The sequence below is a fragment of the Penaeus japonicus genome, unplaced genomic scaffold, assembly GCF_977035675.1.
Source record: "Penaeus japonicus unplaced genomic scaffold, GWHDUDI00000001_assembly GWHDUDI00000028, whole genome shotgun sequence".
In the NCBI taxonomy this organism is placed as follows: Eukaryota; Metazoa; Arthropoda; class Malacostraca; order Decapoda; family Penaeidae; genus Penaeus; species Penaeus japonicus.
The window spans coordinates 23,736,640-23,747,778 of NW_028234430.1; the positions used below are offsets into that span (position 1 = coordinate 23,736,640).

Consider the following 11,139-nt stretch of genomic DNA (forward strand, 5'->3'; position numbering starts at 1 on the left):
AAAATTGTCACTCTATCCTTAACATTCTTTCCGCCTGAAGTACGTTAGAAAACATCAAATATGCATTCATAAAAAGGAGAGTGAAAAGTCATTATAAGAAGAAAAGCTGCAGCCCATCAGTAATATAAAAAAGTTTAAATTCTAAGTTAGCAAGATTGTCATAATTCATGAAGATTAAGTCAAATATAACGGGCCATCCACGTAGAGTTTTGTTACACACACACACACACACACACACACACACACACACACACACACACACACATATATATATATATATATATATATATATATATATATATATATATATATATATATATATAAATCAAAGGCTCTCATCTTTCAAGTGTAAGGTAAATATGGTGTCGAGTTCCACAGTAATGAATTGTTTATCCATGATGCAGAAGCAGATCTTCCTCGAACCGAATTCCAAACTTGGTCTAAGTCTCACATAAACACACATTGGTTACAAATTATGACATTGAATTAAACTTACCAAAAAAAAAATCCTTTCATAACTCAATCATGATGATTAAATACAGGGTGAAAACTCGTCTAGAAAAACAAAACCTGCAACGCATAAACTACCTTTTTAAAGTCTCTAATATCAATGATTACTGAACAAAGGCCACAGACACTTTACATATAACGCACGAAAATTAACTCTCATAAGCACCCGTGGTTACCATGCCAGCATACAACGATTAACAATAATTCATACATCAGCTCGACCACAAAAAAAACAACAACAACAACCTCCAAAGAAAACGAGCACAGGGAAATATCGGCCAAAGAAAATGGTATTTCTCGAAAATCGACCCCCAAGACAAACAGCGTACGGAGAATTACCCAAGACCCAGTAATTCACAGCTGATGGCGGGTTGTCAATGCTGGATCCAGAATCCCTGTCATCACGTATCTTGCCTGTTCCTTGCAACGCTGCTGGAGATGAAGCCCGAATCAAGCATATTGCGTTCAATATTTGGATTAATTAACACACACACACATATATAAAAAGTATATATTTATATATACAGTAATATATATATATATATATATATATATATATATATATTACTGGGTCTTGGGTAATTCTCCGTACGCTGTTTGTCGGGGTCGATTTTCGAGTTTCTTTGGAGGTTGTTGTTGTTGTTTTTTTGTAAATCATCGCGATTTAATCCATTTTGTGCCTAAAATTCTATAGCTAGCAAGCTAAAAGTCATATGTTCATAGAAAACGCAAGGAATTCTTCCTTATTTATTAACACTTATGGAGGTAATTAATCGAGACGAGATTTCAAACAGGAATTCAAACAAATCAGCAAGATGAAAGAAAACAAGGAAACCTTCTTCTTCGGCGACGACACCTACTGGTTAGATGCTTACTACGACGACAAGAGCGAAACGTGGATTACGAGGACCACCCGAGAGCCTATCATTTGGGAACAGTGAGTTGTGGTCGTGTGGGTGTTTACTGTTAAGGCTTTGTGGGCATAGTCTGAGTTTGGGCACCCGACTCCATATCTTCCGGGGCATCCTCTGCGTCGCTGTCATGATGTTCAGCATTAGTGCGAGTGGTCGACTCTCGAATCGGCTCGAACAGGGTCGATACTTGGGTTCTTTTCTCGAGCATTCTCTTTTTTTTTTTTGTGCCTCGTAATAGCTCTTGTCTACTGATTGTGATAAGACTGTTGTGCAGAGCTGATGTACTTTAAAGTTCGTCGGCTTGTATTTGTTCTTGAAATTACAAAACTCTCTAATTTAGACTATGGAACACTTTTATATATAAATTTCGAGAAATTTTCATTGCCAGTTTTAAACTTTCTTAACGATGAATGTTTAATAGATTGGGTCAAAACTTCGTTTGTGTTTCACTAATATTAGATAGAAAAGGAGATGATACTTGTATGTTACACTAAGTACAAATGGTTATTATCTACCCTCGCCAACATGACCTTGGCTACGCACACGGTAATATTGATTAAACATTCGAAGCCATCCTTGCCCATCTGCTGCTGTTTCCTCGGAATATTTTAATTAAGATGCCTACGACTCTAGTCTTATAGACCTACTTTACGGGGTTATATATTTTTTATTCACTACATATATAATATTCATAAAGTGCATTTTGTTTCTTCTAATATATAGAATATAAGATTTTCAAAGACTTTAATAATAGTTTACCCCGCTTATGACCGTGCTGTTAATGTGACAGTTGTCAGCAATCAAGCAATCTTGCCCTTCTTGCAGAATCTTCACCCAGTATGACCCGATCGCGGGCATGACGACGAACCTCGAAGTTGTCCGGAAGATCGACACCGAGAAACGCTGTCTGACAGTCAAGTTCAACGACAAACATCCGGAGCTCCTGGAACTTGCCAGCATTAAGTGTGAAGATGACAAATCGGAAATTGCCTGCAAGCTAGGTATGGGGAAGTGAAGGTGGCCAAGTAAGCAGAGCTGGGAAACTGGCGGCAACCACATTATCCAGAAAAGTTTCTAATGGATGTGTTTTTGATGCTGGTCCTATGACCTTTAGCTACCAGCGTACGTGGGGGGAAGGGTGGGGGGGGGGATGTTCACAGGAGCTGTTACCATCTCAAAGGTGCCTGCATAATTTCCAAATGGAATTTTGTGCCTGCTACCGCAAGTTCCGACTATTCCCATCAAGTACCATGGTTCCTCAACATAATGTTCAATACTTTCAGAAACCATAGTATGTTTCGTAAAAGGGCTGTTAAACGAAAAGAAAATTGGATATTATTGCTTTTGGCCAAAAATCTTCGATTCTAGTAAATTCACTTGTAATTTTCTTGAGCAATCACAAACTTGGACATTTTGTGCTGTTTTTCCCGTTCATTAATTTCCACTCGCTTGCCTGCACAGTGCCGAACAGCCACGCGTTACTCGATGTCATACATTACCGCGAAGGTACCTCGCTTAAAGCGGCAGCCTGGTCCGTTGCATCGTTGTGCGAGCCGGATAGTGATAGTTGTTGCAGTGCTTCTTTTTCATGGCGTTTAAAAAAAATCTTTGCCATGCATGTATGTAGTTTTTTTTGTGGGGGGGGAATTTATACCTTGTTCATGTATTTTTTAAATTTTTCTTTCGATATTGTTGCATGCTCGCGTAGGGTGCTTCCCTGCACTAATGCCGACCTAGCAGACCTTTGACCTTCACTTTTCGGTCACGTGTCCCCAACGCTGGCATTTGTATCAAAGTTGTGCTGGTGGGTTATAGTAATCAAGCCGCAGTGGACGGTAGGCCGGGGGACCCAGGTCGTTTCTGGAGGTCCAGGTCCTATCCATTCGGCCACCACTACCTCCCCCCCCCCCATATGCTCGTGTTTTTGATGAACACAAAATCCCAATAATGATCACACGGACCCTTGGCGAGTTGATCTTGGGTAGCACTGGCTTCTGGAGTTTTATTCCTCCATATTCAGATCTTCAATTACCTCCCTTTTCCTTCCACCATTAAATAGATGTGATCGTCTCTTTTGCTGAATGATACTTTACAACAACTGCGTGGAGGCCGTCGATCGATAGGGATCTTGCAGTCTTGATTTTGTCCTTTTTCTCCAGTGCCTTTTCTTTGCACAAATGTAAAGCCGGCTCCGTCAGTTTCCTCTGATGGGGGCATGTCCTTTTTTCATGTATTTCAGTGCCAGTGTTCTTTGCAAATTACTTGGTTTCTCTCGGTGGTTTTCGTAGTTTCCGTTCAGGCCATCGTTGTTGCCGTGATTCTTCTTCCTTCTAGATGCGGCTGTCCTATAGGATGTCGGTGGTTCGGTATCTATAATGTCTAGGCCAGTCAATCGGGAACTTCAACGCCGATATGGCAACTCTATCCATGACAGTCATATTTTCCTCACCCAAGCAAGGGTATTCCCCAGATTGCCTCGGGCCATGCATGAAGTCCGATAAGGACGATGCTGATCTACTACGGACCTCAAATTTTACGGTCACATTCGGTATGATTTGCAAATATTTGCTATACATCGCCTGAACATGGATGCCACCCCTCCCCCTTATAAAAATGGGATAATGACTTCCCTGGTTGATAAATCGGCACTTTCAACCCATAACTGAGTTACGAAACTTCACGTTCGGGGCAATCCCAGTTCATCGTAGATATTTAGGACCTAATTGTTCAAGTAACATGTGTAACGGTTATATCTTCGTTTGTGTGCAATGGTATGGCAAAAATAACCCGAGGGACACGTTTCAGGCCCTTCAGCGCGTGGAATCAGATCTCTTGGCGAAGCGGGAATGCCGTGTATACACTCGATCTTACTACGAGTATGGGAACTACATACGAAAACCTCATTACGGCTACGGGAGCACAGGCTACGACAAGGTCCATGGTCACCATTTAGTGACTTACCAGAAGCACAACTACTTCAGGTGAGGCCTACAAAGACCGACTTTTCGATAAGGAGTACCTGGCTGCTACGAAATGCAATACAGCGACAGATAACCTTAGGCCATGGTATTAACCTTGTAACAAATTGAGGATTTTAATGATATTCTATTAATGACTTAATATTTTGACTAATTTGAAAGAAAAGTAAGAATCTAATTTTGCTTGAATTTTGTAAATTTTATGATGTACTCTCCCTTTTTTTTCAGTGGAAGCACTCCCGACCTCCTTTGCACAAAATCCTTCGAAACAAAGGCCTGTGTGGTAAGTTTAAGGGTTGTTTTGAGGGGAGGGAATTTGGTTTTCAATTTTTTTAAGGACCAAGCGATCTTGTCCTACAAAGCATTTACTTAAGGGCCAAGACGGATTTTTTGTATCAAAACATTCCTGCTATCAGTTTCTCTCGCCGGCCGACATTATTTTTCTTCCATTTTGTTCTTGGTATAGAAACGGACTGACTTTCTCTCTCCTTCTTAGGACGACCCCGCCGCCGTGCTGGTGTGCCGCCACGCTGCCCTGCATGAGGACAGCTTCTTCGGCTTCGGCAACCGTGGCTACAGCTACCCCGGCCACCGGAAGACGAACGCCCGGATCGTCAACGCCTATGGCAAGTTCATGTTCGACAGCGAGAAGTGGTACGCCATGGGCCTCTCCCACAGCCTGTCGCCTTGTGCGGGAAACAGCAAGGGGAACTACGCAAGAGGCTACAGTTCTCACAGGAAGGACATCGGCGTGTTCACTCCCGTGCACGAGTACCTGCCCTTCATCCACGCGCACCTGGATGCCAAGATCACTTCTGACTCGAAGTCATAGAAGGTGGAGAGAGGAATCCACTGGCTGTTTAGCATGTATTTACCACGCTTGGCAGGGGGAAAAAATTATACCCTGTCATTGTTCGCATAAACTTTCAATTACGGATATGCTTGTAAAACTATATACTCGATCCCAATTTGCCACTTTTTGAATAAAAAACATAAGAGGGTATTTTCGTGCATCATTTTATTTCAACTGAATAAGCAGGTTTGAGTGGAAATGAATTATTTCGTTGAGTAAAGCATCTGCGGACTAGTCTGACTTGACTGATCGATATGCCAGACAAACGGAAAAATCCCGCGAAACAAGTGTTGCACCGAAAAAAATAGATAGGGAAACTAACAACACTTCTGTAACGATATCGGAAACCTTAAAGAATGTTATAAAAAACGGCATGATTTGAAATGAAGAACCACTCTACCGAAAACAAATATTCTAAGTGGACCCTGGAACTCCACACCAATCTCTGTTAAATCTTCAGGTGGATGCTAATTAAATGGAGGCAGGAGTAAGATAAAACGACTATACTTAATGGAAGATAAAGGCCCCGAACAGTAAACTTGGCAAAAATAAGGGAATGGAAAATAGTGTCAAATGGTTTAATAATCCCTTGACTTGAAAACCATTTATGGAGACGAAAAAAAAAAAAACTCACAAATAGCAGTACTTACGCAAACCCTGCAATATCAACATTTGGAAAAGATACGCCAGATTACTATATGCGTATTTCTTAGATAAGGATTGTCCATACCAATGTGGGTTTCAGAAGATGAGAATCAAAATAGCTTTGACCGCTCTCAAAACTGAACATCTTACACTATTAGTACCCTCTAATTTTAGAATAAAGCATAAACACGTGTGGTTTACTTTAAAAAATATACAGAATTGAAACCCGATAACCATTTTCAGTTCTCGTCGAAGTTTCTGAAAAACAATTGACACGGTAGATAATTTTCAACGATCAGTCTTGAAAAAAAAGAAAAAATAAATAAATAAATAAAATCAACAGCTGACGGAAGTGACACGGTGAACGTTCTGTTACTCATTTTGCAATTATTACTCAAACTGTTCCAAGAACTGTAGAAAGTTACTTCCATGTGTACATTTCGCTTTATACATAAGAGTTTTACAAGAAATGCAAGGAAGCCTAGAAAATGATATTTACGTGCTTCAATGGGCAATCTCCATTGTTTTTTCTCCCCGACCATAAACTAGCATCAAATGTTCATATATCAGTCAAACATTTCCCCCTAAATTTATATCTGACAAATGTGAATTGACCAGTACTGTGGAGTGAAAGAGTATTGCACTATCCAAGATGTGCAAGTAATTTTCATAACTTCAGAATCAGTTGAAGTTTCCATGTTTTGGCAGTGTTGACTTGTTCATTCTCATACGGTCACTTACTCAAAAAGAAGAAGAAAAAAGCCTTTTCATTTGCATACTAAATCTTGAGGTGAATGCGGAGAATCAAAACCCGCAAAAATATATGGATTTAGATTGAAAACACACACACATGCAAATAATAGAGAGCTACTTTTACAATTACAGTCCGTCCAGTTTAGTGCACTTGAAGAGAACCCCAATAAATATGATCGCACTGAAAGTTTCACAGGAATTGTATGTAGGTCAGTCCTGAATACATTGGGAAACCGATTTAAAGAAATACAACAATGAATAATCGGTGCATCCAGATCTGAAGCGGGTGCTCCCCATACGGCAGTTAGCATACCCCAAATACAGACAGATATCCTCCATTCGGCAGAAGTATCTTCAATTGGTACTCTGTATAAAGAGAATTTACCTATCACGAGAGGCCACATGACTCGTAGGCATGTGACAATATGCTCTAACTATTATGCCACTTATGCACTTAAAGTTCATGCACATATGCTCTAAAAAGTATGCACTTCATGACCTCAAAACATGCCGTTTAAACTCTATTTCATGCCCCTATGAGTTGCATTTAAAATAGTTACTCCGTAATTTTCTACTAAATCAGTTTTCTATGTATTTATATATAGAAAATTTGTTACAACGCGTGCTATAACTATTAAAATATATCTTGTACCAACATCGGAAATATCAGGTAAATTTTCCGAATAACGCCGCGTTACGAAATACCACAAAAGTGGTATCGATGGATTCCTCTCAACCTCTACTATTCATATATAGTGAAATTAATGAGCGCTTGCACCCCTGGACCCCACAATCTGGGTCTCTTTTTTTAAGGCACTTCGTGCTACCTCGTCCTACTTCGGGGCATATTTCGCTTGCAAAATCTTAACCCAATGACCTACCTAACTTTGCCTAGTTTTGAATTAATCCCTAGCCAAAGGGGGGCTTCGCCCCCCCCCCCTGGACCCCCCTTTTTTAGGGCACTTTGTGCAACATACCTTGGGCAAGATATCCCGAATCCACCATCCTCGCCCTGAAATTCAAACATGGCTGTGTTTACGTATTTACGGATAGCAGCAAGCTGTGGACTGGAAACCCCCCAAGGAATTACCTGCATGTGCTGTTATGTTCTCTCAACAGATGGCGCAATATACCCCATTATTTACAGAATAATTATAGTGCCCTCTATTGAGTGGTCGCGTCATCATCGGTCCTAGTTTCCTATCCTGAGGAATATATGAGACGAAGACTCAGTTGCTGTCATCATGGCGCAGTGTGAGGGTTATCCGTGTCGCGGCATTTTCATCTACAGGACTAATTACGCATCATAAGTATCACGAAGTGCCCTGAATAGGGGAGATCCACAGGGGGGCATAGCTCACTCTTCGCAAAGGCTGACTTCAAAACTAGGGAAAGTGAGGTAGGTAGTTAAGGGTTAAGGTTTTCGTGATACCGAAGTAGCACGAGGTAGCACGAAGTGCCTTAAAAAGGGGGGGTCCAGGGGGGGGGGGGGCGAAGCCCCCCCTTGGCTAGGGCAAACTTCAAACCTAAGCAAAGTTAGGTAGGTAATTGGTTAAGATTTTGCATACGAAATATGGCCGGAATTCATATTTTACCCCGCAATTTCCCTGATCTACTTCATGCCCTCCCCTACTATCGGGACCCAGATTGTGGGCTTCAGGGGTGCAAGCGCTCATTAATTTCACTATATATGAATAGTAGAGGTTGAGAGGAATCCATCAATACCACTTTTGTGGTATTTAGCGACGCGGCGTTATTCGGAAAATTTACCAATTAGAATAAATATTGAGTATAGTTTTGATTTTAACTAACTTACATTCAAAATATAATCTGTAACAATCTTCATTTTTATAAATCAACTTCAATTTAACACTTATATGGCATTGTGAATATAACAATTAACAAGTATATAACAAATAACAATTAACTACTAACAAAAACAAATAACTAAATTTCTAGTACATCAGGATTGCATTTGATGACTATATTATACTTTAAGTTTTCAAAGTTGAAACATCTGTTTGCAGTTAACACAGTTTTATACACCGAGGACACTCTCTCAACATCGCACGACACGACTGGTGCATACAAGAATGCTGTCAAATTAGGAGACAGTTGCTTCACGTATTCGTCTTTCTCAACGTTATTCCCTTTATCAGACAATAATTGATTTATGATTTTCAGACTAGAGTATCCTTTGTTCTTAGTTAATACACTGTTAAATTTATCCGCAAATGTTTTCTCATGTAATGCATTTAAGTTTACCTTGACATCTTCAACTATTTGCAGTGCATTAGAAAGTGCTAATCCTCTCTTCTCTAGTTTTCCAATTGCAGTTGATATTATGGTAAAGTTGTTCGATACAAAGTGAACATCTACAGGCAATTGAAAGTCATTTAAGAGCCCTTGGCATTCAGATATTGCCTTCGATTCTGATCCATCTAATTCAGACACAGCTTTACTGAATATCTCTATCGTGCGAACTAAAATAAACCCTTCACCATTCACAGTGATATGTCATACGAAGAAAGCATATGCCCAATCAACCGGACATATGTCCTATCAACAGGGCATATTCTCCTTAAAATAAAAGCATGTTGCATATATGCAATATACATTTAAAAATAAATGCATGCAGCATACATGCTTCATGCATTTCATGCCGTGTCACAAGCTTACGTGACATGAGTTAGGACTACCTTGTAAGGTATGCACCTAAATATTCTGCAGCATGAATATTAGTAGATGAAGGAATCCCACCATCATTTGCTTGTTTGCCCAATTTGCTGTTACGCGATCATACTTTCCTTAAACAAATGTGATTTAATGACTTTTGACATGGAGAGTAGTAATATGCTGAATCAACTTCTTGTAAGGAATTTCCCCTTTATCTCGATTATCTATGATGAAATGCTTAAGAAAGAAAAAAGTGTGACATAATAGTTGTGTCACAAATGTGTATATATAATTGGATTTAGGTGTCCGCCATGAGTTTCAGTTTCATCCGTTTGTAGTAAAAATATGCGAAAGGAACCGCCGTCTAAGTCGCAAAGACTCGAACGTTTTCGCGTTTTTTTCCCCAAGAAATAATGGTGTCATATCCGCATGAAACAAAAACATATTACAAATAATAGAAGGAAGCTTTGCATGACTTTTGGATATTTGAGTTACAATAATTGGTTTCAGTCGTGTTTTTTTCTCGAACGATTTATTCCTCTCTCATTTGGGATCGCCCGTCGCAACAACCGTTACGCCATTTCAAAATCCGATGGTGCGAATGGAAAGAAAATGGAACTTCGCAGAAAATAACGTTTAGCTTTTTAGAAAAGTCGATCCTGTTTTTATCTGGCCTTTGTTGTTGTCTGCGCATGTGTAAACAGTAAAAACGATATCACACTAGGATTGTTTTTGTTTTTAAAATTTTGCTGGAAGAACAATTACCATAATATGCAACAAAAGAATTATACAAAAGAATGGAGTAATCTATAACATTTAAATATTTGAGTTACAAAAACCAGCAGTAGAAAGTCATTGGACAATATCAACAATACCATTCTAAGTTGTGCTTTCCTCAGGAGTGTTTTTTTCCATGTTCGAACATTTGCACTCAATAAGCTTTCAACCACTTTTAAGGCTGCGTTTCCCCGCGAGTCAAGGAGCGTCAGGATTCGCCAGTCAGCGGTGGTGTGAACAGCATGAAAATCGAACTCCTGATTAACTTAGTCACTAAGCAACTACTAAGACTAATGTGTATATATATATATATATATATATATATATATATATATATATATATATATATATATATGTATGTATATACTTATTTGCATATATATATTATATATATATATATATATATATATATAAATAAATAAATAAATAAATAAATATGTATACACACACACACACACACACACACATACACACACACACAAATATATATATATATATATATATATATATATATATATATATATATATATATATATATATATAATATATTATATATATATGCTATATTCATATGTATATATATATATATATATACATATATTTATATATATGCTATATTATATGTATATATATAATATATATATATATATTATTTATATATATATATATTATATGTAATATATATATACATATATATGTATGTATATATATATATATATATATATATATATATATATATATATATATATATATATGTATATATACATACATACATATGCAAATATGTATATATGTAAATATATATATATATATGTATACATATATTCATATATGTATATGCATATATATATATATATATATATATATATATATATATATATATATATATATATATATATACATATACATATATACACGTATCCACATATAACGAAACATCGAGGTATAAATTTTCCTCCTTTTTCTCCCTTCGTATCGCGCCCCTTCCCCGCATCCCCGCTTTCACCGATCGTTCCCGGGGACTCCTCCAGGG

General features: G+C 38.2%; 2 protein-coding genes across 2 annotated transcripts; both read left to right on the plus strand.

The window, feature by feature from the left end:
- The first annotated feature begins 1,308 nt into the window (after positions 1 to 1,308).
- Positions 1,309 to 2,461, plus strand: LOC122266484 (uncharacterized). The gene is made up of 2 exons (XM_086553578.1): positions 1,309 to 1,447; positions 2,250 to 2,461. Exons 1-2 carry the CDS (start codon positions 1,326 to 1,328, stop codon positions 2,437 to 2,439), a joined length of 312 nt encoding a protein of 103 aa, XP_086409704.1. The 5' UTR covers positions 1,309 to 1,325; the 3' UTR covers positions 2,440 to 2,461.
- Positions 2,462 to 4,145: 1,684 nt separating this feature from the next.
- On the plus strand, positions 4,146 to 5,405 carry LOC122266486 (uncharacterized). Its single transcript, XM_043036262.2, has 3 exons — positions 4,146 to 4,405; positions 4,631 to 4,685; positions 4,899 to 5,405. The coding sequence occupies exons 1-3, from the start codon at positions 4,161 to 4,163 to the stop codon at positions 5,232 to 5,234; spliced, it is 636 nt and encodes a 211-aa protein (XP_042892196.2). The 5' UTR covers positions 4,146 to 4,160; the 3' UTR covers positions 5,235 to 5,405.
- Positions 5,406 to 11,139: the final 5,734 nt, after the last annotated feature.